This window comes from Paroedura picta, chromosome 3, assembly GCF_049243985.1.
Source record: "Paroedura picta isolate Pp20150507F chromosome 3, Ppicta_v3.0, whole genome shotgun sequence".
Classification (NCBI taxonomy): domain Eukaryota; kingdom Metazoa; phylum Chordata; class Lepidosauria; order Squamata; family Gekkonidae; genus Paroedura; species Paroedura picta.
The window spans coordinates 135286138-135313484 of NC_135371.1; the positions used below are offsets into that span (position 1 = coordinate 135286138).

Sequence of the window (27347 nt, forward strand, 5' to 3'; positions counted from 1 at the left end):
AGAGAGAGCAGGCGGGCGGGCGGAACCAATAAACGGGAGCCGGAGCGGCAGAGGGCGGGTTTATAAGCGGGGGGCGGGCGTGCGGGGCCCTCTTTTGCGTTGCTTTCCGCGGCCCCGTCCCTTTGCTTGCCGTCCCGCCGTTGTCCTTTGTGCCGCCATGAAGGCCCCCCTCGTCTGGTCGCCGCTGTTCTGCCTGCTGCTGCTGAGTCGCGTCTCCGCCGAGGAGGAGATTGAGGACGAGGAGGGCGTGCTGGTGCTGAAGGGGGCCAACTTCGACCGGGCGCTGGAGCAGTTCCCGCATCTCCTGGTGGAGTTCTGTGAGTGACGGCGCCGCAGGGCGGGGAAGGGGCGCTCGGGGTCGGCGGCCGAGGCAAGAGGCCCCGGGGGATGCCTCCGCGGAGGAAGGAGGCCGCGGGGCTGGGGGATCTTCTCCAAGCTCGCCAGGCTTTGCCTTCCGCCGCCGCTGCACAAGTTGCGCTGTTCACGCGGGTGGGCCACTCCTGTTAGCCGTTGCTCTTGGGGAATGTTTTTGCGTTTATTCCGAAGGGGCCCTGCACAGGGTTGTCTATGCGTTTCCTGGAATGTGGGATCTATGCAGTGGGCATGCCGTAATTATTCTAGAAGCTCTTTTTGTGCGTTCAAAGTCCTGGCCGTCATATTGTCCCCTTATTTCTGCTGGTGGCTGTTGTGTGCAGACAGTAGGCCGGGCTTAGTAGCCTGTTGAAGGAATGAGTCAGATAAATCAGCATGGGTAAGGTGTAGGAAAGTTGTTCAGGTGTAGCGTGCTGTGGAACTTGCGTTGCAGAAATGTAGGCCCTGTTACTGGAAAGGGCGTGCCGCTAAGATGTGAGAGCAGCCTTCCTGGATACAGGTCTGCATGAATCAATATCAGGTGCCAAATAAGCTGCGGAAGCAGTAGCAGTTGAAAGATTTTATCCACTCCACTGACATTGTATTGTATTACAGGGAGTATGTTAACAGCATGGTAACCTTAGACTATGCTTAGAGGACACTTAATATAGCAGCTGTGCTGAATTGACATAGGTATGGATTTGGTCAGTATTGAAAATTTCCTTGGGATGCTATAGAGACCACTTTGGAAGATAGCTGAAGTACCTATTAAATCAAACTGATCTTTTACTTGTTTTCAGAGCGTGTCTTGAACAAAGTTGACTAGGAGTATGCTTGCTTCCTAGTTATGAAAAATAAAAAGTTGCAACGTTCTACACTTCTGTCTCTTGTGTATGGTGGAGTGGATAATTATTTTTAACCCTATATTTAACCATGCCAGCTTAGTGTAGTGGTTAGAAGCGTGGATTTCTAAACTGGCGAGCCGGGTTTCATTCCGCATTCCCCCACATGCAACTCACTGGGTGACCTTGGGCTCACCACAGCACTGATAAAACTGTTCTGACCAAGCAGTAATATCAGGGGTCTCTCAGCCTCACCTACCTCACCAGGATGTCTGCTGCGGGGAGAGGAAAGGGAAGGCAAATGTAAGCCGCTTTGAAACTCCTTCACGTAGAGATAACCGGCATATAAAAACCTACTCTTCTTCTCTTCTTTTGCTGTAGAGCATCTTGTAGTGTTCTTAGTTCTCCCATAGATCGTATTTTCTGAGTTCTGTATTCATCATGCTTCTCCAGATTCTTTGATATTAAAAGGTCTCAAATTTGGTCAAGTCACCATGTTTTCCTAGGTATTCTAGAACAGGGGTAGTCAACTTGTGGTCCTCCAGATGTTCATGGACTGCAATTCCCATGAGCCCCTGCCAGCATTTCCTGGCAGGGGCTCATGGGAATTGTAGTCCATGAACATCTGGAGGACCACAGGTTGACTACCCCTGTTCTAGAAGATACAATTTCTGGCACTACTGTCTGTAATCTTTAATGTACAGGTGTACATCTTCCTTAGAGTGCCAATGAAGAGTTGCTAATACATTTAGTGTTGTGTATGTGTTTGGGTGTTGTATTGCACAGTGTGGTGGAAAGTAGTGCTTTCTTGGCTATAAAAAACTAGTTTTCTTTCAGCTTGAATATTCTTCATTGGGGTGTTTCGATTTGTTGCTGCATTTCTGTGGATTGAAAATGCGGAAGACTGTGCATTGACTGTTTGGATATTTTTGTTTTTCAGATGCACCTTGGTGTGGTCATTGTAAAGCTCTGGCACCAGAGTATGTGAAGGCAGCAGCAAAGCTAAAATCTGACGGCTCTGAAATCAGATTGGCCAAGGTGGATGCTACAGAAGAGTCAGATCTGGCCCAGCAATTTGGGGTTCGAGGCTACCCTACAATCAAATTTTTTAAGAATGGAGATAAATCTTCCCCCAAAGAGTACACAGGTGAGTTAATAGCTAGAAGAAGTAGTGATGGAGGACTGAAGCTTGTGAACAGATGTGAATGTCAAAGGTATGCTGTAGATTATTGTATTCTGTATCTGCAGGTACAGAATGACATTACTTGATGTTGACATCACAAAAATATTGGTCTTGAGTGTTCAAATCCTTTATTTTAATTCCTTAATCTTTTTCTAAGTGATCAGAAAGCCTCAAATGCTGCCCCTTTAAGTCTCAAGTGGTCATTTATTTCTGTAGTGAACTCCAATGTACTTACATGCAAGGTCGCTTCTTGTTTCCCTTCCTCAGTGCTTTTTTGCCTTTTACCAGGTTTCTCTATCATTGTGCTTATTCTTAGTATAGGTTGTATACCCCTGGCCATTTGTTCTCAAAATTGTTTCTTCGCTTTATGGTGAAAAATTGCTCACATTTGCTTGAAACTGCCACTCTTCTCAAATTGTAACATGGCATAGGAAGCAGCCAACTGTATTTCTCTGGAAGAAGCTGAGGGAAGTGACTGCATCAACATGTGGTGAATTAAGAAATCCACCTTAGGGTCTTTTGTGGTGGTTGTATTCTGGGGTGCAGAGAATACTGCAGCTGCTTCCATGAGCTATGCAGGTTGGCTTGCTAATTGTACTGATACCTGCTATTAGTATAGAGTTTTAGCATAAAGTTAAGCACTGTCCCCACTGAAGAGGCAAAGGAAAACCGTTTGAGTGGGAGCATGACAAAGAATTTTCTTGTTTTCAACTGCTTCCCCATAAGCTGCTGGGCAAACTGTCACGTCTTGGAATATGTGCAGAGCCTGAGGTTCTTGTAAAACCTGTATTACATATTTGGTGTGGTTTATGCCTAAACTGCCTCCTTCCCCCTCAGTTATGTCATTGTTGTACTATATCAGTTCAGATCTGCCAGGCTTGCTACCAAGTAAATGCAGCATTAAGACAATGAAAATTTACTTTCTGGTTTCTGGAATTGAAATAGTCATCAGTTGGATCTTTATTGCATTGAACTTAGCTTGAATTTATTCATATGTTGAATCCATGCCTTTTTGTGTGTAGGCATAAAGGCTGAATGAAAAGGCTTGTGATATGTAAACGTGTACATTTACATTCTGATGCACTTAAAAAACACCCAAAGCCGTTCATCACTTAAAGATCAATAATGAGTTCATGGTGTGTATTTTTACATCTGTAATGTGCAGTCTTCCGAATCTAAACAGAGGTGCGGGAACTGCGTGTACATTGAGCAAGCAGAGGGCAGTAGCTCCATAAAGCTTATTAGCAATAATGGCATTCAGTGGAAGACTTGGATAATGTTAAACTTGTGAAAAGCTTTTAATAGCATGTAACAGCTTTGGAGCCTCTTGTGGCGCAGAGTGGTAAGGCAGCGATATGCTGTCTGGAGCTGTCTGCCCATGAGGTTGGGAGTTCGATCCCAGCAGCCGGCTCAAGGTTGACTCAGCCTTCCATCCTTCCGAGGTCGGTAAAATGAGTACCCAGCTTGCTGGGGGGTAAACGGTAATGACTGGGGAAGGCACTGGCAAACCACCCCGTATTGAGTCTGCCATGAAAACGCTAGAGGGCGTCACCCCAAGGGTCAGACATGACTCGGTGCTTGCACAGGGGATACCTTTACCTTTACCTTTAACAGCTTTGTATGAGCAGATGTTGAATGACCTTATTAATGGTGGGACTAAATGAAGAGATTGTAGAGATTAGCCTGGAGGCAAGGATAGGCTTCCAGTTTAAGTGTTCATAAATTTTACCTTAGCTGGTGGGGTATAGTGCAATTCTAAATAGTTACACCCTTCTAAGTTCACTGACTTGAATGGACTTAAAAGGGTGTAACTCTGCTTTAGGATTGCATTGCTGATCTTGGAAATAAATTCAGCATGCCTAGTGCATCAGAATTGCCTGGAGGAGGAAGCACAAGTTTGTAATTGTGAACAATCCAATCACTGTTGCCCTTATGTTTTGGTACTTGAAAAAAAAGGCCAAATTGCCATCACCATTTCTCTAAAGTGAAGCTAATTTTAGATTCTTAGAGATCAAATGTAGGGAGTGCTGCCCCTCTTTGTCCAGTCTGCTGTCTGTGCTTATGCTGGAAATGATCTCTGGGTTAAGGTGCATTCAAGTGCCATGGGAATTTGAAAGGATTTTGTGTTTGGCCAAGTGAACATTTTGAGTGGTGATGTGTTCAGTTGCTGAAAATTGACAGAATGACCTTTATATGGGGACAGTGCTAGAACCCCAATTTTTTTGGGGGGTGGGGGAGTGCAGTGTCTCACTAAGTTAAAAGTTCTAGGATGTTGATTAAAAAAACATGTCCAATAGAAAACAATGGATGATGCCAGAGAGCTGTTAAACTGTAAAGAGCTGACAATACAGGATTATGAGTAACTTGTTACATGCACTGTTCTTGCACTCTTGTGATCCTTAGTATGGTAAGTACTAAAAGTTAAAGCTATTTCTAGCTGTAACTTGTTTTTGTGTGTGTTCTTGTGTATGTGGGGGGGAGATACTATTTGTACATGGTGAGTGATTGTGTTCCTTCTATGCTTAGTGGAATATACAGTTTAGGTCCTTGTAAACAGACATCGGCCTTGTTACTGATTAAGTATTTCTTGTACTGATTATCTGTAAACCGCTCAGGGAGCATTATAAATAATTTGTTAAGGCCTAAGTGGGAGGAGAAAGGGGTGGGGCCAGTCTGGGATGAGGGGGCAACGATTGGCCCCTCAGCCGGACTGACACGAATTCCAGCCATTTGGGTGAGGGGCCAAGGTGGAGGCCACGGTAAGCAGCGGTTGCATCTCCGCGACGCGAGGGGGCTGCAGGTGAATACGTCGCTTTACCACCCTGGGAAGCCCGCCCTGCCTGCTGGCCAATGTCCCTGGTCTGCCTTCCCTGCGGCCCTCGGGCCCAGCCTGCGAGGGGGGTGGCTGGTGGCGCCTCCCACGCATGCCTCCGAGCAAGCAAGCCGCGTTGGAGACGCTGTGACCCTGCTCGCAGGCCCGATGGAAAGCTGCTGGCTGGGGGGGGGGTGCTGGCCCCATGGAGCACCCATGCCGTCTCCGCAGCCCAAGGACCAGCAGCGCCGGCGTTGGGGGGGGGAATGGCTTCCCAGCCCCCCTTTCAAAGCCCGCTCTTATGAGCGGGCTTTGAAGGCTAGTACTATATAAATGGGTTTCTCCGGATCTACTGGATAAGACAGGAGAACCTTGAGTGAATTAAACGCACTGGTATAATGTTAGAGCGCTTTCATTGTTTTTAAGTTAAAGTGCTCGGGCAAGAGAGCCTTTGTGAAGTTTCCTTCTTTTTTTCCATCACCCAGGCAGTGGAATTGATTTGTGTCAGAATGCCTCTGTCTGGCAGAAGTGCTGCATTGCTAACAATATAACCAAAGTTTAAACACATTTCAGACTGAGGAACACCATTGTCTTGAAGGGATGTGATTCGGATGCCTTTGTGCTCAACAGTGCCTTCTGGTGGCTGTTGGGAGTCCAGGGGATAAAATGGTGATTATAAATTGTGAGCAGTACACTTGTTCCCTTGTCAGTGGTGACAGCTTTTTCAGGAAAGTGGAGAGAGGTCATAATGTTGTGTTTTCCCCTTCCCCTCATGTAGCTGGCAGGGAAGCTGATGACATTGTGAACTGGTTGAAGAAACGCACAGGCCCTGCTGCCACCACACTGACTGATGTAGCTGCTGCTGAGGGGCTTGTGGATGGCAGTGAAGTTGCTGTGATTGGATTCTTCAAGGTAGAGTTTGTTTCCCTTTAAGCCCTGTTTATTTTGGGGGAGCTTGAGGTGGCCTGCTTCTACTGGAATCGGCTGTGCTCGTCCCTTTTTTTTTGTCTTGACCTTTTGTTTTCTGATGGGTATGGAAGATGCATCAAATTAAGGCACAGAGTTATTATATGGCATTGAAAAACTCCCTTTTTCTCCACTAGAATGCAGAGTCTGATGCTGCCAAACAGTTCTTATTGGCAGCAGAGTCCATTGATGACATTCCTTTTGGGATCACTTCCAGCAGTGATGTCTTTGCTAAATACCAGTTCAGTAAAGATGGAGTTGCCCTTTTTAAGAAGGTGAGTGACTAAAAAATCCACACTGCCTCTTAAGTCTTTGGCAACAGTCTATTAAAACTAGTTGTTGATTTGTCCCTAATTTTTTTTATCTTTACTTTTTTTAGGGGGGTGTTGTGTCAAAGCTTTATACCTTTTTATTGCTATAAAGAGTGATACTGTAACATCTTTGGACTAAATTCTGTGTTCAGCAGACAAAGATGAATTTTCTGACCAGCAGTCTAAAATAAGGTTTCTCCTTTCCAAGCTTAGTGAAGAAAATCAGAGCACTTAGAGGGCTTGTGAAAGCAGAACTGGACGAAGCTGCCTAGTAACTTAGTCAGCAAGTTGTTATAGTGGATTGGCCTGTTCAAGAGGCAGAACCAGAATGGAGGAATTAGTCTAGATGAGCCTTTTATGCCAGCAAGACTTGTATGCTAAATAAGGCAAAAAAAAAAAAAAAAAAAAAAAAAACTTTTGAGGTCTGAATAATTTCAGTGGCTTCTTGTGAAATACAAGAATTTGGCCCATAATTGATTTTTACATTATTGAATGGCCAAATTGCAGGTTTGTCTTAAAAAGGACAGGATTTCTTGATTTCTAAAATGCTACAGAATTAGAATTGGAAAACTCCTCAGTTGGCTTCTCACGACTTCTGCCTTATATGCTGGTTTTAAGATACAAGTGTGGGTATGGGATTTTCAGGAATGGAAAAGGAGCTACTGAAGTGCTTGGAGATAGTTGGAAGCCTTTGTTGTAGAGGGATGCTTGGTCTGTGGTAGAGATCCTTTTAGAGTTGATGCTTATTGTGAAGTTTGTGGATTTGTCTTAAAAGTGGGTCGGGCTGTTGGCTCAGTAAATCAATAAACTGTTCAGGAAATGCGTATGCTACCTTTGCCAGACACCTGCTCAGGGAAGTTAACCAAGTAAAGTGATACAATATATAAATAAAAGTGAAGCATAAAACAAATACCTGAATTAAATATCTGGATTTAAAATGTTTTTGTCTGGCAAAGGAAAGCAAACTAGGTGCCAGATGAGTAACAAGGGAGATAGTATTCCAAAGTTTGAGGTGAAAAAGCTCTTCTGCTTGCCAACTACTTCACCTCTCCAGGTAGGGGCACAATGAATGAGGCTTGAAAAGATCTTAATTGTTGCTAGCCACCTGTTGTTGTAAACTACAGTTTAGGATTTGTACCCAAAAACCAGAAGGGAAAACTTTTCCAGTGAACTATTCTTGTGAGGACTGTCTTCAGGGATTTGCTGACTCCTACAGATAATCTGGCTGTTTCAAATCTGGCTGTTATTTCTTTTAAAAGAGTTGTAGTCCCATCTTGGATCAAGTATGGCTGGGTTAACAAATAGCTAGACTTAGAAATAAGCACAGCATATCTTTGAGGTGCTTGCATTTTCCTAGGTTTTGTTTGGGGGGGGGCTGTTTGTGTGACAGAGCTGCAGAGTTCTGAGTTATTTACATACCTGGGCTATTACTAAGGGTCTTCAAAATAGGCTGAACTCTGGTCATAAAGAAGCTTGTTGAATGTCCTTCACCTGCCTTACATTCTGTTGCTTCAATTCCACATCTGTGCCACAATAGTCCTATAAATATCACTTGACCTGTCTCAAAGTGAACAAATAAGGCATGATAATTAAAGACTGCTCTTTTCAAAATCTTGCATGTGCATTTTTCATAATTGTGTTCAGGACAGTTATTACCTTGGGTTTATAAAGCAATTCAGCTTTCTTCAATGACTAAATAAAATTCTTATCCAATAATCTTATAATCTCTTGTTCCTGCTCATTGGAGTTTTTGAATTGTTAACAGGCTGGTCAAATGTCTGGTTAAAACTTCTTTTCTATCAGAAGGGTCTGCCAAGTTTATATTATTAGATACTTATACCACACCATGGCAAAACTGCACTCACTAAGAAGCTGAGTTATTGTAGCCTCTCTTACCCACTTGCTCTGGCCTTGGGGTATGACAAGGGCAAAAGAACTTCTTAAGGTAAGGGTAACATAGACCCATTATGCACGGGCCAGAATGCCCGCACTGGCTGCGGTAGGGCATCGGGGAAAACCCCTGATTATGCAAGCCAGAGCAGGCATGGCCTGGCGCAGGGCCACGGAAGGCCGCGTTATAGAAACACGAGAACTTCCACAACTTCCTGGATGCTGCAGGCGCTTGCCGAAAATAGAATTTTCCCGATAATTAGGAATTCTATTGCAAAAACCATATGGAATTTTAAAAATTTTCTGTATCCTTGATGCTCTCTCTTTTGGGTAGTTCCACTTTGCTTTTGTTTCAGTTGGGAACAAAATATTAAGATTCAGTAAGTGCTATGTGTGCTTTTTACTCCACCCAAGTAGGACATATTGGTATAGAATTTAGTGCTGCTATAAGGTGCTAATCTAAGGGCATTTAAATAGTAGGACTCTGCTCAGTCCCTAATTGTTGTGGAGGGGGGTATGGTTAGGTGATAGTGGGACGTAGATGATGGGCAACAGACTGTGTGCATGGCTGTGACACCTAATACGCAAGTGTCTGTTACCTCTTAAAGCTGAGCTGCAGACAACTTAAATATGCTTTGCAGGCCAGCACCTAAGAAAATGTGTCGATAAGTGGTGCATTATAAAGAAAGGCAGAATCTTTGAATATTTAAGGTGAAAGCATTCAGTCCTAGATAAGATTATTTGAGACATAAAGAGATACTTGAAATTATGTACTGTTTTTTGTCTTCATATTACAATCTTAAACATTCCAGTAAATGACAAAGGCAGTCTGAATTGTTCATAGGTTTTAGCTTAACATTTTTATTGAAAGTTTTACACAACCACACAAAAGACACAAAATCTATAAAACATTACTACCTACACCACTTAACCCCCGATAACAACTAATAATAAAGACACCTCCCCCACAAACCATAAACATACAATAACAACAACAACAAAAAACATTTAGAAAAGACCCCCGACCATCTACAAATCAGGTTCCTTAGTTTTCGAATACCACATGCACAAAAAATATTATTGAAAATCCAAATTTCGCAATTAAATCATTCATTGACCATTCATAATTATAATATATATCCTTAGTTAAAAATAATAATATGATGAAATACATATTTACAACTAATAAATATTTACTTTAGAATACACTTCATCCTTGTCTTAACTAATTTATTCAACATAACCAATAATACTACTCTCATTTACCTTATTACTTTTAAGATAATTTACAAATGGCTCCCAATTTGTTATAAAACTATCTAGCATTTGGTCTCTCATTAATATTGTTAACTTATCTAATTCTGCATACTCCTTAACCTTATCCAACCATTCATTTACACTTGGTATTTTTTAATTTTTCCAGTATTGAGCATAAATTATTCTTGCTGCTGAAATCATGTAAAGTAATAGTATTCTCCTTGCTTTTACTATTTCAGGATCCAAAATATTTAATAAGTATAATTCTGACACAAAGGCAGGCAGTCTGAATTGTTCATATATTTTCATGTACACTTGGTAGTTCCATGGATTGTATTACAGATGTGGGATTGCCTCTAAAAGGTATGGCTTGCATAAGGCCATCTGGTGAGTTCAGGCAGGAGATCTGACCCATTGACCTTCAGCTAACACTGCATAGTCTTCGTCATTGTATTGCAACAAAAGCATACTTTTTTGTCTCCTGTTTCACTGTAATAAGTGAATTGAGATTGCCTAGAGGTAGGTCAGTATTTTACTTGACTGGGAAGTTGCCACCTGGACTGTGTGTTGCTAGGGAGCAGGATCAGAGAGGTCCCTTGCCTGTGTCTCATGGTGGTTAACCTTGATGCTCTCCCGTATCCCCCATGCCCCGGGTACCAGGAAAGGCTCTAAAAGCTTTGGCAGAAATAGCGGTACTGTTTTAGAAACTTATTCCTGGCTCTGGTGTTACAGCGTGCCCTCCAGCATCTGTTCTTGTGTCTCTAACAATAGCCCTGCAGGGATGTGTTGCCCTCTGAGTAAACAGCAATTTAATGGTTTTATGATAGGTATTGCTGCCTTGGACAGAACCTTCTTTTTAATGGCTTTGTTGATGAGATAAATATATGCTTCCAGCACAACTTGTGTAACAGCTAGTCACCTTGTAGTTATGACTCTGGGACTTGCAACAGCTTCCCATTAGTTTTAGGGCTATTCCAGAATGCAGTGGGAGAGAAAGTGTCTGTAGCCATAGGAGTTTGTGCCAAGCAGCTTTCTAGTCACTGCTCTGTTTACTTGCATGGAACCTTGGATCTCACTTGCTTGTAAGATGAGAGCTTTGCTCTAGAATTTGCCCTGGATTTTAACTTTAGAGTTTTGAGCTTTGCTTGTAATGTCAGCTTGAAATTGGGCACTTCTAGTGAGTATAAGAGCTCTCTGCAACCTTGTATATTTTTTCCTATAAACCTCTTAAATTTCTATATCAAGAAAAAATTAATTTCTTATGAGTGATGTATTAAGTAGTCAGAGATTGAACTGTACACCTATGGAACCTAACTTTAAGTGGCCTTTCTGTGTCTCCCTCCTGCCCAGTTTGATGAAGGCCGTAACAACTTTGATGGAGAGATAACAAAAGAGAACCTGCTGAACTTCATCAAATCAAACCAACTGCCTTTGGTTATTGAATTCACTGAGCAGGTATGGAAGTAGCGCCACAAGCCGATCATGTATGGCTAGGTGGAACTGGGTTGGTGATGTAGTGCTGGGTTCTCCTGGGAATCCCCTGGGAATGGAGAACAGTAGGCACCAACTATCTATAGTGAAATGACAAAGGGGAAGGGTTGTACAGAAAATAAGTGCTCTTGTGCCTAGCAGTTATGAATGTCTTCCAGACGGCACCAAAAATTTTTGGAGGAGAGATCAAGACCCACATCCTTTTGTTCCTGCCCAAGAGTGTTACAGACTACCAAGGGAAATTGGACAACTTCAAGACGGCAGCTGAAAGTTTCAAAGGGAAGGTGAGAAGTGATTTACAGTTTTCCTTGCTCCTAAATGGTGAACACTGCCTTGGTATTATGAAATCATGTCCTGCCATCTGTCTGCACATTGTCAGGGACAGCATAAATTCTGGATTAAGCTTAAGGCTTTGGTAACCACCTTGAAGGCCATACACGGTCTGGGCCCAGTGTATCTGAGAGACCACCTCCCTGCCTATACCCCCCAAAGAGCCTTAAGCTCTGCCACCTCCAACTGGCTGTGGATTCCTGGCTCCAGAGAAGCACATTGGGCCTCAATAAGGGCCAGAGCCTTCTCGGTCCTGGCCCCCCACCCGGTGGAACGAGCTCCCTGAAGAAATCAGGGCCCTGTCCAAACTCACATTTTTGCAGGGCTGCAAAAGGGAACTTCTCCACCAGACATTTGCCTGAGGCTGACCAGCCCCAAAATACCCACTGCTCCCCCCCCCCAGACACCCAATCCATGACTGAAGAATCTGACCAACCCAAAGATGTGTCAGTGTTCCTGTTCTGGTTGACATGTTATGATTGTTATATTTGTTGCAATGTTCTATCTAATTACCCCATGATGTTATATGTAATCCTCCCAGAGCTGTACGCAAGGGCAGCACAAAATTCTAAAATAAATAAATAAACATAAGATGGATGGACTCAATAAAAGAAGCCACAGCCCTCAGTTTGCAACTCCTGAGCAAGGCTTGTTAACATTTTAGAGGGCATTAATTCATAGGGTTGCCAGAAGTGACTTGATGATGCTTAACATGCCTGTGTACATACACATAAAGTGCTATAAGTTGTATAGTTAACAAGCATAAAATAGTGTCTTTTTGACCAGTGTGAAACCCACAGAAAGCGAGGGGAGAAGGTACAGTTTGTGAGGGCGATTCAGTAGTGCTTTTTGCTGTCCACAGTGCATTGATTTAATTGCACTCTTCTTTCCAAAGATCCTGTTCATCTTCATAGACAGTGACCACAGTGACAACCAGAGGATTCTGGAGTTTTTCGGCCTCAAGAAGGAAGAATGCCCTGCCATACGGCTCATTACCCTGGAGGAAGAAATGACCAAATACAAGCCAGAATCGGATGAGCTGACACCAGAGAATATCAGGGACTTCTGCAACAAGTTCCTGGAGGGCAAAGTGAAGGTAATGGTGTTGCTAGGGCTTTGGGTCTGTCACCCGTGCAAGGTGATCCTAGCAGCAAGTCTGGCAGGAACCTGAGCTGTCACATGGCTTTGGAGCTTTTCAAGTTGGCTTTGCAGCACGTTCTGCAGCTGAGAATTTAGAGCTTCATGCAAAGGGCAAAGCTGGCGGGACACAAAGCCATTCTGTAAATAGCCCTAATATGCTAATAAAGTAAGCTCAACAAATCTGGGAGTTGCTTATAGAGCTGTCAGTGTTTGCCCAAGAACTACTTTTGTCTTTACCTGGCACAGTGGAGGGAGACCCCCTCCTTGCACAAGCGCATAGGGACCTTCTATCTTAAACTAAAGATGGAAGCTGCCATGCGGAGTCCGTTTCTGTGTCTTTTCAGCCTTGCTCCCAAATCTTAGTGGGCTGTTTCTGAACTCTGTTTTATGGTTCTGTCATTCCTGTCCCGCTCGATAGACCTGATGCAGCCTTCACTTGAATTGCTTGGATATAGTGTATATCTACAATAGGGTCTAGGAATCAACTATTAATAAAAGATGTAAACATTAGCATAGTTCCAGTGTGGGTAAACCGAGACAACATTTGATTTGTTTTAATAGAGACTTATTCAAATGATAGTACTCCTGGTCAGCATCACTCTGAGTTCTTCCAGACATTGGAAGACACATATGGCCTGTAGGCCTTGTGAAGCCAGACCACTGCACTTTGCAGGGGGTGGTTTTACATATTTAACATGAGGAATGTTTTGTTTCCCTGCATGTAGAAAATTAGAACAGCAGGAGAATGATTTTCTTTTCTGATAATTCTTCATTGGTTTGGGAAAGTGGGGATTTCCAGTCTGGTCTTCACCCAAGCCATTTCATACCACACCGTCTGTGTGAAAGTAATGTATAGGTGGCTCTCACAACTTTGATATGCTGCTCAACTTGCACATGCTCTTAAGAGGGCTCCCTCTTTTTATTGATGGCTCATGAATATAAACAAGGTACATTTAAAGGTGGTTCGAAAACATGTATCCATTCGAAGTTGGGTCAAATAGCTATAACTAGGGAATACCGAAGTGTGACTGGCTTGGGGAATGCTGTTACCTGGAAGGATGCTTTCCTAGTAAGGTTCAGAACAAATGAATATCAAGCAAGCTGGTTCCTTGGGGCACCATTCTGAGGATATAACATTTAAAAAGTTGAAAGCTTTCTCACCCTCACAATTAAAATAGAAAATTATTTGGCACTTGCAGCCATCTCCTTGGCTTTCGGTATACCAGTGGTTCTCAACCTGGGGGTCGGGGACCCCTTTGGGGGTCAAATGATCCTTTCACAGGGGTCACTGCAGGGCAAGTAGCTTGATGGGGGGGGTGCCATCCATACAACAGCTTTGTGAGGTAGATCGAGAGAGTGTTTGTCAGTCTGAAGCAGCGGAAAAGAGTAAGATTGGCATGGGTGGGACAAGAGGCAGAACTGAACTGAGAAACCCTGGAAAAAACAATTTAGATACACCCATGGACAATGGATCTTCACGCCATTGGTCAATTTTGGTTTAATTTCTGTGAAAGAGCACTTGCATAATTTTATGGTTGGGGGTCAACACAACGTGAGGAACTGTATTAAAGGGTTGTGGCATTAGGAAGGTTGAGAACCACTGCGGTATACCTCATGCATTTCTTCACTTAAAAGTGTTGAGATTCACAGATTTATAGCTATCAAACCTGTACAGCAGCTCAGACACGTCCAAGTCACTAAGTGGGGTGGGGGTTGACCTTGAAGGAGGAAATCTATATTGGTCTTCCTTTTTATAGTCAGTAGCCTGTCAATTGGTCTGGGCTGTCTTGGGACAGTGGTGGAAGACAGGGTTTTCTGTTGGCACATTCCGTGCGATTGCTTTCATGTTGGTGCTCGTGGTTCTGTGTTTTCAGCCTCACCTGATGAGCCAAGAGATTTCTGAGGACTGGGATAAGCAACCTGTCAAAGTTCTGGTTGGAAAGAATTTTGAGGAAGTGGCTTTTGATGAGACCAAGAATGTCTTCATTGAATTCTGTAAGTATTTTAGTGATACACAAGAGGTTGGTATACATGTGTATACGTAATACATAGGAATGTACATGTCAGTATTTTTTGAATATATACTGGAAAAATGCCTTATTGGTATTTTTCAGGTATGTGGGGTATTAGTACTTAGAATTCTTCGGAACACCAGTATCTGAATCTGAATCCTGTATATTTCTGCAAATAGTTAGGATCCCAGGCCTGTTTTTCCCCCTTTTCTAACATGATTCAGGCCAATGAGATGGGGGGGGGGGAGGCGGCAGGCATCTTCCCTGTGCTGGGGAAGATAGCTCCTGTTCCCATTTTCCTTTGTGGGGAGAGGGCCCCTTTCTGGGGCTGTTTTTTCCTCCCAGTCCACACTGCTGTAAATAGGATAGCAGAGGGCGCCTTATTCAGGGGCCCAAAGAATTGGTCCAATTTGCATGAAATGTTGTATGTTAAGAAAAAAGGGTAACCAAAACAAAGCGAAACCATGTAAGGTTTTTTTGTACACAAAAAAATTTCAGTCTCATCCAGAAAAATATTGGATTTCCCCTCAGGTACACATTTCCTAATACATATGCACGAGCTCTATGTTCAGAGAACAGACCTTGTCTCATATATGTTTCATTTTGATGTGAAATGGAATTTGAGCTATGATCTTTCTGCCGAATTCACATTAAACCAAGTTTTTAAACTGTTTTGTAGATGCTCCCTGGTGTGGCCACTGCAAACAGCTGGCTCCGATATGGGATAAATTGGGAGAGACATACAAGGACCATGAGAATATTGTCATAGCCAAAATGGACTCTACAGCAAATGAAGTTGAGACAGTCAAGGTCCACAGCTTCCCAACCCTCAAATTTTTCCCTGCAACTCCTGAAAGAACGGTAAGCAGGTGGTAGGCTTGTCATTGACCTGTGCTTCTGTGTTGGAAGGGAAGATAAAAAACTTGAGTCGTGCCTCCAAAAGGCCTCTGCAAGGGTGTGAGTTGGGGTGTGTTGCAATGGGAGGAGGCCTTACGTATTTTGCCAGTGCAGCTGATATAGGGAAGGTTGCTCAGTAGAGGACAGCGCTCATGTGCGGGCTATTCTCTCCTCGCAGCGATCACGGGAGTCTAGTGGCTGGCTACTCTTCTTCGGCTCCTGTGGGTGAAGGTGAATTTTCCAATCCCTTTTGTTTGGTTGTACAGAAAGTGAATTCTTCCTCCAGTTCCCAGTTTCCCCTTTGAGTAGTAAATGTCTCTTCTTTTGCATGTCTATAGGTCATAGATTACAACGGTGAGAGAACGCTGGAAGGTTTCAAGAAATTCCTGGAAAGTGGTGGAAAAGATGGTGGTGTGGATGAAGAGGTAAGTATCCAAGATTGAACTGCAACTGCTTGGGACTCAAGGATGTACATGGGTTCTGGGACAGCATTCAGATGTGAGGAGGAGAATTCCTTCCTGCAGAGCTGCTTATGTGACCACAGAGAATGTTCTGTGGCCCTGGCTCCATAGCAACTTGTAAATAAAGTACAGCTGGGGGGTTCCTGAATGCCTGCAATTCCATGTGAACTAACCAGGCCTACTGAGTGTACCACTGAGCCCCGCCATCTTCAGAGAGTGACCGGCACTTAAGAAACATGATTGTTTTCATTCCCCTCAGCCTTGACCAACTATCTGTAGTTCTCTAGGGATCCTTCACTGGGCTTGCTCACCCTCCGGGTTTCATCACCAAGGTCACATGTCCTTTTCCCCTCACTCAAGTAGCAGCTGCTGCTTCTGGCCTATGTATATCACTGTATTGCTGCTATTAGGTTCTGTTCTTAGTAGAATTGTTGTGCTATTGGCCCCTCCAGTCACATTTTAGGTTATGCTTGAGGATATTTCCTGACAGGAGTGACAGCTGAACATGGGATGGTTAGGCCTGTGAATTTCCATTTATGATGGGCTTCATGGGTAGCTGGTGACCTATCCCTTGCACTTTGGTGTTTTCTTGTAGTGTTGATGCGGAGTTGTGTACAGCAGCTTGAAGCTGCTAGATCAGTGGTTCTCAACCGCCCTCGTGCTGCGATCCCTACAGCAGGGGTGGTGGTGTGCATGCAGGCATGCATGTGCCACCGCCCTGTTTGCTGGAGTGCTGGCTTCTGTGCCACCTTGGTGAGCTCGGAGGAGGCCAGTGCCATGCTGCCATGGCCACCGCTCATGTGATGCTGGCCTCTGCGCAGTTTTGGTGAGCTCCGAGGCGGCGCAGAGGAGGCCAGTGCCACGCCACCACTGTGGCCATGGCCACGACCCCCAGGAAAGGGCCGAACGATCCCTCGTGGGGTCACGACCCCTGGGTTGAGAACTGCTGTGCTAGATAATGCATCTCATTGCGGTTGCAAATCTGTGGACTGATCACCTAGCAGTTACAGCCAACTGGTTGACAGCGTGACCCTCTGCCCCAAGTGATCTGATCTAGTCTCTCTGGATATGCAGAAACTCAGCTCTCTGATTACCTGACCCTCGTAGTTAGACGTGAACTATTTTGGATGTCCTGGGCTCTGTTGGTTGCCAGTTGTAGTGTTCTTGCTCATGACATTCTTTTAGGAGTATCCACAATTAAGTGATGGAGCACCTGATTTGCAGACAGAATGTCCTCTGCTTAGTTCATATCTTCCCCAGTTAAAGGATCTTGGTTTCAGCCTGAGGGGTTGCAGTTGCTGCTAGGTAGAGATGACATTCCTGAGCTAGGTGAATCTATGACTTTAAAATCTTGATAAAAGGCTGTGTAACTAGGGGGAGATACGGGGGTTGAATAGTGACATTTAGGAAACTGTTGGCTCAGTATTTTATGGAAGCAGATATAGGATGAAGATGTGACTTGAGGTAATGAGGCAACCCACGTCCTCAGTGCCTGCTGTCAGTTTGGGAGACAATTGGTATCATTGCCTTCTAAACAGATGAAAGTGTCCTGGTTTTCTTAGAAATCTAGCTGGACAGGGTGGAATGTACCCCTAGGCCTCTCTAGTTTCATATAATTGTGCCTGCATATCAAAATATGCTAGTGCTGCAAATGAGATAACACTGTTCTGTAAGCTCAGGGCCTGTTCCATAATTGCTTTACTAAAATCAATGGGAGGCTGTGTGCTTCTCTTAGTATGCTGGTAGTTAGGTAATTCACTTGGTCCTTCCAGAGCTAATTGAGAAGGCTTCAACAATAGGCAGGAGATCATTAGCTGAGGCCCTGCTGGTTAGTGCTGTAAGAATCATGCTGGCAGCTTAGGCTGCCTTGCCTAAAGACTGATGCTGCTAAAGATGACAAGTCTGGCTTAGTGTTACATACAAATGTGCTGTGGGACAGCCAGTTAGATCTGAAGTATACAGTACAGCCTTTAATCTCAACTGACACAAAAAATCTACACCCACTTGTGTTCGTATTAATCATGTCATTACTGGATTAGTGCAGTTCTTGATAGGCAGGATTTCACTTAGAATTACAACAAGTGTGGCAGAATCAGTAGTGTAGTCTGTCTCATGAATATACTATGCCAATTCTGGTCACTAAGACTTACTCTATTAATCAATGAAAAGTATAGGGTGTAAGATATATATAGGGGTGTGCATGCAGGTCTACTCAAGTCAAAATAATACTTCCCAAATACCTTACTAGTTTTTTGGGGGGTTATTTTGGCTTCCCAAATGTATCTGGGTTTCCCTGGGGAAATTGGGGGGGGGGGGTCTGAGAAAATCCCAGATATATTTGGGCATTACCAGTAAGTCCAAAAACAGTAGAGAGGCAAGAGAAGATCTCTCTCACCTCTCAAGCTGTTTGTCTGGCTTCTACTGCAGTCCCTTCAATGTTTAAAAGGACTGCAGAAGACCACCTGAGGACCAGCTGTGCTGGGGGGGGCAGACTGTTCCTGCCAGCTTGGCTTGGGTCGAGCTTCTTGTGCTGACTGCCTTGTTTAAATGGGACTGCAGTGAGTATCTGCATGTAGGGAGAAACCTTGCTGTGGCCTGCAGATCTGGGCTGGCTTCTTCTGCAGACCAGTTCAAGCTGCGCTGCGGGAAAAGACAAATCAGGCTCAGGCTGGTACTTTTTTAACACTTATTTTCCTTCTATTGGACCCAAAAATATTTGGGGTTTCCAAATAATACTGGATCCAAATACCATACTGGTATCGGGATCCACAATTTTGGGGGGAATACCAAAATTTTATCATGTCCAATAGATCTGAACTTGGAAAGTACCGGTTAAAAAAATTGCACGCCCAGAAAAATATATGGAGCTGTGAAAGATATGGGACCCAGAAAGAAGAACAGAATATGCTGTGCCTTGTGTAATTGATGGGTGAAGTTCCTCCTCTTGATACCTTTTAAGGCTACCATCCCTGATTGTGTTAAAGCAGGGGTAGTCAAACTGCGGCCCTCCAGATGTCCATGGACCACAATTCTCAGAAGCCCCTGCCAGCTTCTGGGAATTGTAGTCCATGGACATCTGGAGGGCTGCAGTTTGACTTACCCCTGTGTTAAGGTCTAACAACTGCTAATACCTTTTGAGATGTCTCACAAATCCACTTATTTACAGAAACAATCTGAAGTTTCACCACAATGCATTTAGCACATTTTTAACACACCTAGAATATGTGCTGTGTACATTTATGTGTATCTACTAGAATTGTACCTGCCAACTTAATTCAAGTGCATGGAGTCCTGAAGGGCAAATGGAAAGCTGGCTGCCCTATCCCCTTTGCCTTAAGGTCTTCTGTTATGCTTGTGTGATGTGTGCAAGTTTGGTTTCCATTTGCCTTTGTTTTGAGCGGCTCCTGGGAAAGCATGGAACCTTTCTCCTGGCCTGTTTGTGTGTGTTGGGCTAGCAGTTCTCCAAGTGGCAGGTGTGTGGATTAATCTTCTGATAAAGCACGGTGGTGACAGCTGCTGCTCTCGGAGGATCTTAGGTCTAAATGGCAGGAAACAGCCTGCTTTGCTCTGGCAAAAGCTACTGGTGACAACCATTTTGCTTTTTGTTCTTCAGGATCTGGAAGATCTAGAAGATATTGAGGAGCCAGAGGTGGAAGGGGAGGAAGAAGATGCTACAGCTCAAAGAGATGAACTGTAAAAAGGAATCCAATCTGCATATTCCCAGACACTGCACTGTGCCTGCCGCCTTATGCAGTCATGCAAGTCCCGGAACCAACTTGAACCAGAAGGCAAATGCTGGCTGGAGAGTTCAGGAGGTGGTCTAAAGTAACCCTTCATCCTAACCTGTCAACTGATCTAGTTTACTTTTTGCTTTTGAAGAGGGATCTGACTTGACAGCCAGCCCTGCTGGGGTCTATGATATTATTTTAAACACACACACACTGTGATGTACATTTTCTTTCTCTTAAAAGTGTTCTATGATCTGGGTAGAAGCAGATTGAAATGTCCCATTGCCTAACTCATTTTGGAGCCTCACCAGTAATGCCTCCTCAGTCACACTTCGTCTAAATGTCATAAGCTGCTGTCTGCCCAGCAGGATCTTTGTTATGGTTTCAGTTATCATTTGGGCTGTCTCAGTTCTGAAGAAACCACTAGGCTGGCAATAGTCAGGCCAGTGGAAGGTGGGGTAAGTGGGGCACTTGGTCCTCTTAACTCACTGTATGGTCTCTCTTCTCCTTTATGCTGAATATAAGATGTATGTCTCTTCCAAAGATCAGGAGACCTAACAGCTGAGGAAAGAGGACCTGACTATTCACTGTCATGAAGCAAAATCTAACTCAAGTTGTCCCTGAACAATACACAAGACTTGCTGTCTAAGGAATGCTTTGTGAATGGGTTTCCCAAGTGTTTACTTGAAAAGGAACCTGCCAGAATGCGACAAACAGGACACTCAATTACTGGGATTTTGGGAAGGGGTCTTCATAGCCAAGGAATGCTACGAGGTGAGAGATGTGTGTTGGCAGAATTGGAATTTAGTTGAGCATCTATGATGCTAAAATGAATGGAACTCATTGGCCAAATAAATTTGATTTTAATACTAGTTTTGCATTTGCCTGTATTTGTATGAATACTTACTAGTTTAAAGATGACTTCCAGGGCCAGACATGGAATGCTGAAAAATTGGCAACGGACTTCAGAGTGTTATTTTGTTTGGAATACTAAAATACTATCAGGTTGACATGTTGTGAGTACAGACTGAACTTCAGTTTGTGGAAATATACATACTTCAATGAACAGCATAGTTTGTAATAAGATGTTTGAAGACTGTGAGGGGGAGTTCACCACCTCCTTAGGCAGTTGATTCCATGGCTGAACTACGTGATTATTTTTCTTGATAACTAGCCAATATTTTTCCACACATAGTTTAAACCCACTACTGGGGGTCCTCTCCTCTGCTGCCAACAGGAACCTTTCCCTATTCTCTAAGTGACAACCTTTCAAATACTTAGACAGCAGTCATGTCCCCTCTCGGCTACCTGTTCTCCAAGTCCCTCAGCCTTTCCTCATAGGTCTTGGTCCCCAGGCCCCGGATCATTCTCATTGCTCTCCTCTGAACCTTCTCAATTTTGTCCATGGCCTCTTTCAAATGAAGCCTCCAGAATTGCACACAGTACATCAGGTGGTGTCTGACCAATGCAATATACAGTGGGACTACGACATCTTGTGATTTTGACGTGATGCCTCTGTTGATTCAGGCCAAGATTGCATTTGCCTGCTCATATTTAACTTAGTCTTCAAGTACCCCAAGATCACATTTGCACATACCACTATCCAGAAGTGTATCTCCCATCCAGTATGCATGCTCCTCAGTTTTGTGACCCAGGTGTAGAGCTCTGTATTTATCCTTATTGAAATGGTATATATGAAAGAAAAGAATTAGCAGAGCTAAGGGCTACAGGAATGGGATGCTGAAGGCTTTCCTTCTAGACCAAACTCCTGAAACATTCTTCAGGTTTCGAGAAACCCTGGAAGTGATGTCAGCAGGCCACACCTGCCTGCCACACCTCTGGAAGTCATGTCACCAGGATTGCCATCACTTTCCCACTGGGTGGGCCATCATTAGGCCACTCCCACAACCCAGGAAGTGACCGCACAGAGATACTTTCAGATTTCTGAACAGAACCATACCTGTATTTTGGGCTGGCTAAATGGAGCCTGCAGTGGGAACCTTCAAAACAGGGCTGGGGGAAGCCTATGCTGCTCCATTACCTACCATCCCCTGCATGTCAGAAATGGGCGGGGCAGGCATGCTGCTCTGTTGGCCTCACACCAGAAACTGGAGTGGGGCAGGCTTACAGTGCTCCAGCTGAAGGAGGCCTATGCCACCACACATTGAGTTGTTCATTGCCCATGCCCTGCCCCACCTTGCAGTTAAGTTTAGAATACTTACACTCTGGATTCCAGTCACTACCACTGGAACAAACATACCGTATTTGCCGGCGTATAAGATGACTGGGCGTATAAGACGACCCCCCAACATTTCCACTCAAAATATAGTTTGTTATATAGCTGGCCCGCCCCTGCATCTCCCTGTGACCGGCACTAGTGAAGTACGAGCTCTGTGTAGACACGGGGCGGGGTGGAGCGCCGGTCACACCAAAAAGGCTGGCACCCCTGTCTCCCTGCTGATGCTCGCCGCAGCTACTCCGGATACCGCGTGACACTGGATGGTATGTAGAATGAGGTGGGCGGGCATCAGGAGGCCACTATGGGAAGCTATGTCTATCCCAACTGAAGTGCCCCCGGTGTATAGGATGACCCCCACTTGGAAGCATGTTTTTCAGGGGGGGAAAGTAGTCTTATACGCCAGCAAATACAGTATTAAAAATTAACTTCCACCCAATTGGTAAAAGCCTTTAAAGGCCATGGAGAAAGTTCCAGGGCCATAGCAAAACCTCACTGTTTGATGAAACTTTGGTTGAGAAAGCCTGTACGCATTTGGAGGTTTGATGTATGCTTTAATCTCTCCACTGAACATCCATTCTAGTTCCTTAGGATGTGATCTAGTGGTCCCCAACCCCCAGTCCAAGGACCGGTTCCGGACCGTAGATCACTCGGTGCCGGGCCGTGGCTCCTCCTTGACCTCCTCCCCAGCTGCTGCCTCGGGGGCTGCCCTGCCACTCTGCCACCAGCTCACCTTTGGTGCTCCCCAGCAGCCGCCATGGCTAGGGCTCCCCCTCAGCATGGCACTGCAGAGCTGCTGCTGGCAGCAACCCCAGCGGGCGGCGGGAAGTCAGGGGCACTGGCAGGAAAGCAAGTGGAGCAGGGGCTCAGGCGGCAGCGACATCCCTTGGCAAAAGACTACCCCCCCCCCCGGGCCTCAGTAAAATTGTCACGCATTGACCGGTCCCTGGTGATAAAAAGGTTGGGGACCACTAATCTAGACTGTTCCTTATGATAGATTCCATGCAAGCCTTTTCCTGTGCTTTTCAAGACTCACTATATGGCACTATACTACCAGATTTGCATATAATTCAGCTCCATCTATAGCTAGGTATTGCTTTAGCCTCCCCTTTGCTTTGTAAGTAAATGTTACTGAGACCTCCACAATTTCTCAAAACAATAAATCACTAGGATTACCGGTCTGCATTTATATTTGACCAAAGTCAATCTCCCCTTCGAGGTTCAGCACATGTAATGAGTGTACCCACATCTTCTGCCAAAAGATTTATCTGAATAAGCTTCAGGAATTAGGGGTCTCATAAATGGTTGATCAGCTGCCAAGAGTTGTTTTCTGTAGCTGAGAGGGCGGCGTAAAAGGAAGCACTTGATTGATTTTCAAGGGAGAAGATGATCTGTAAGGTATGTAATGCATAAGCTATTTAGGGCTTTATAGGTCACGGCCAATGCTTTGATTTGTGCTTGGGGTAGGGCATCACTGGAGCACGGGTATAATATGCCTCTCCTGATGGCTACTCTTCTTGTCAGCCGAGCTGTATTTTGTATCAGCTAAACACTGCAATGTTTTTAAAATCACGTGAGTTAAACTTGCATGTTTTTTTAGTTTGCAAAGTTCTGCTAGTAGTCTTTAATGGGAAGGGTCAAGAAGTCATGGAGAGCCACTGACCCCTGCTCCTGTCTGCTTGAGATCTTACTCTGCAATCCCTTTGCCTTCTGAGGTTTCACCGTGCATTCCCTGAGCACCTTCAAATATATCCTTACTGACATGCACTAGGAACTCGTGCTTTAAAATAAATTGGCTAAACTTCTCCGGAAGCTGGAGTCAATGCCAGATAACAGAGCTCAAGTGGAATTCTAGCCTGCTTTCAGTTCAGACTTAAGGCACACCCCCACAATTGCAAAACTGGGAGGCTTGAACTTGATTGCAGTTCATCAGCAGGAAAGATGATTTGTGCAGAGTCTTTGGTTTTTATTTATTTTTTTAGATTTAGGCCATCTTGTGGCGGTTCACAATAAAAACCAATAAAAATATAATAGAAAAGCCTCAAACAGTAAAATCAAAATGGGAAATACAAAAAGTACGTGGCGGAATAATAATTCCTAAAAACCTCTTGAGCCAACAATTGTTCCAGCCAGGGGCCTGAAGAGATGACTCTATTAAGCCAGGGGGCAAGATCAATAAAGTAGGGTGGGATCCACAGAATGACAACTCCAGAATGACAAATCCACAGAATGACAAATCCACAGAATGACAACTCCTCAACCAAACCCCTGGTGTAAGAGCTCCATGTTGCAGCCCCTGCGGAACCCTGCGATCTCCGTCAGGGCCCTTAGATCTTCTGGGAGCTCATTCCACCAGGTTGTGGCCAGGCCCAGGCCCGGGACAACCAGCAAATTTGTATCTGCAGAGTAAAGAGCTCTGTGAGTGGCATAAACAGATAAGCGGTTCCACATGTAGATGGGACCCAGGCCGTGTATAGCCTTACAGGTCAAAACCAGAACCTTGAACTTGATCCGGAAGCAAACCAGTAACCAGTGCAGCTGCTGCAGCACCATTTGAATGTGGGCCCTCCAAGATGTCTAAGTGAGGACCCTTGCAGCTGCATTTTGTAATTTCTGGGTCAAAGACAAGGGTAGGCCCGCATAGAGTGAGTTACAGAAGACTAGTCTGGAAGTGACCATTGCATGGATCACTGTGGCCAAGTGTTCCAAAGCTAGGCAGGGCGCTAGTAGCTGTGCTTGGCGAAGATGGAAAAAAGCCATTTGGGCTACCTACGTGATCTGAGCCTCCATTGAAAGGGAGGCACCAAAGATCACCCCAGAGTTCCTAGCGGTTGGTGCTGCTGTTAATTGCACCCGATCCAGGCAGAGGAGACAAGCTTCCTGATCCTGCCCCCTTCTACCCATCCATCAGGAGGTAGTTACTTCTACAGACTGCTACTTCTAGAGCACCAGTAGATTTCATAGCCCTGTCCCTGACAGGTGCCCTTGCAATCTTGGTAAGGTTCACCAACTGCCACAGTTGAATTAACTGCTAAGTACTGGCAGAGTTTACTTCCTTTTTTACATGGGTAGCTCAAGCATGACATGGGAGAATTGAGACTGTTCTAGGCACCATTCTAGTTACTGGTCCAGACAGGGTTCCTTAGTTTACACTAGTAAGCAAACGGGAAGGGACTTGAAATGTTTGTCCACCTAAATTGGACTCTTGGCGAGGAATTCTAGTTTTATGTAGAAGTGGCCTCTTTATAGTATGGTGTCCCTCCTTATGCAATAGGCCAGCCTTTCTCATAGACAAGCCTTTTTATCTTTGAGAAACCCCAGAAATGGCATGGTCATGCAGAATATGGTTGGGAAGCATAGCTATGCACATTCCAACCCATGGCCCCTCCCCTTCTCACCCCCTTCAGGCCCATCGTTGGCATTTGGGGATGGTCAGCTTGACATGACCATATATGGTCATATCACCTGATGAATATTTAACAAAAAAAATAAAATATATTAAAAATTAAATCCCACCCATTCAGGAAACCCTCCCAGGGCTATCAAGAAATCCCAGCGTTGGCATAGAGACATTTAGGAATATAAATGCTTAGTGTCTGGATAGGATTTGTTGACTTTTGGTTTCCTGTGTTAGTTATAAATTTGGATTTCTTTCTTTGTTATGTGCCATCAAGTCACTTTTGACTGCTAAAGAGCCCATGAAGTTATAACTGATGAAACATCCTATCATTAGCAGCTTTCTTGCAAACTAAGGGCTGCGACTTCCTTGATCGAGTCCATCCACCTGTTTGGTCTTCCTGTTTTCCTGCTGTCTTCTACTTTTCCTAGCATTATTGTCTTTTCCAGTGATTCTTGTCTTCTCATAAAGTTACCACAATATGATAGTTTGATTATCTTAGCTTCTAGGGAGATGACCTTGCATTTAGTGGGGTTTTTTCTAGCTCCTTTCATGGCTGCCCTTCCCAGTTTTAGTCTCCCTCTGATCTTTTGGTTGATAATTGAGCCAAGGTATAAAAAATCTTGAACAATTTGTTTCTTCATCATCAGCCTAACTGTTGTATAGTTCCCCAGCAGTCATTACTTTTGCCTTCACTGTTTTGGCACTTTCTACTTTAATCTTCTTTCTTTGGCCCTCTCTGGACTCAAAATTCTACAATCTAAAAAAAACATGATTTCCTTCACTACATAGGGTAAAGAACCAGTAAACTAAATGGATTAGAGTGACAAAATCAATTAAAATAAAAACAGAATTGCCAGATGTTGCTTACTTTAAGAGTTGGTATTTATGCCAGATTATCATTATGATTATGATTATCATTATTATTATTAGCTTTGTGTCTGTTAACTGTCATAACTGGTCCTGGCAGTGTAACAGAGCCACTACCTAGATTTGGGGGAATCGGAAGCAAGCAGATCCTAAAGGTCAATGATGCTTTAAATGCCTTTAATTCAAAGAAATGGTAATCAGAGGAATATGCACTGGGCAGCTATTACCTGTGAGTTCCATGTGATCTGCCAAATGTCAAGCTTGTTGGCTATTCAAGTTGAAAAATATGTTCGTAAGCAATTCTGCTATTCAGTGTCACATGATGGGGGAGAGTGGTGTTACCTCTTTTCCCTGACTGAGTGGCAGCCCTAGCAGCAAAGGAAAACAAGCTGTGATGTGTAAAATGTTGGGGGAGGGGGGACTCGTAGAGGAATTAGGGACTTACACTGGATGTTTGAATACAGCTTCATGTCCCAAAAAAATCCTCTGTTGACAAAATTTAACAGATTACAGCCAATATCTTTCTATTACTAAAACTGTGCCAGTTGATTTAATGGTGGCATTCTGAAGACTTGGCTTTTTGTAAAGATTTTTTTGTCTTAGGAGGATTAAAGCATCATTCTGAAGCCTGACTATACTGGTCCATCCTCTGCAGCCATGCTTCCCTCCAGTTTTGGGAAATGTACACAGAACCTGGTCCATTTAGTGAAATGATCCTTGGGTTAATCCCTTCCAGATTAAACCATCTGATTTAGGTGAGTGGATGGGCCCCAGTTTTCTTGCTGGATTTAGCCAGGCCATTACTGAATGCAAAAGTTTAGATCTATAAAAGGGGTTCCCCTTCCCTGTAATAAAGGTCCTATATTCTGTTCCTGCCCAACAGGGCATGGGGGACTGGACCTGGGACACATTGCCTCAAATACCTTACCTGAGGATGGCTAAGGAGTGTCTCAAATCATCTGTGATACATGTAAGGGTTGGATTCTTCAAGGGATTTCTGCTGATGAAAGGATCACTTTCTCATATGTTTCCCGGAGGTCCCCTATTCCCCAGGAAGAACATTTTGTGCTGCAGGAGGAATGGGAGGTAAATGTTCAAGCTCAGTAGCTCTCCTCCAAGAGCTCTTAACCCAACTACTACAGAAAATAAGGGGGTTTATCCTTCCATCCTAGG

General features: G+C 44.2%; 1 protein-coding gene across 1 annotated transcript; it reads left to right on the plus strand.

Moving 5' to 3' along the window:
* The first annotated feature begins 57 nt into the window (after window positions 1–57).
* Window positions 58–20543, plus strand: P4HB (prolyl 4-hydroxylase subunit beta). The gene is made up of 11 exons (XM_077328075.1): window positions 58–317; window positions 2134–2340; window positions 5967–6100; window positions 6292–6429; window positions 10963–11067; window positions 11262–11387; window positions 12329–12529; window positions 14448–14568; window positions 15265–15446; window positions 15821–15907; window positions 19557–20543. Exons 1-11 carry the CDS (start codon window positions 158–160, stop codon window positions 19638–19640), a joined length of 1545 nt encoding a protein of 514 aa, XP_077184190.1. The 5' UTR covers window positions 58–157; the 3' UTR covers window positions 19641–20543.
* Window positions 20544–27347: the final 6804 nt, after the last annotated feature.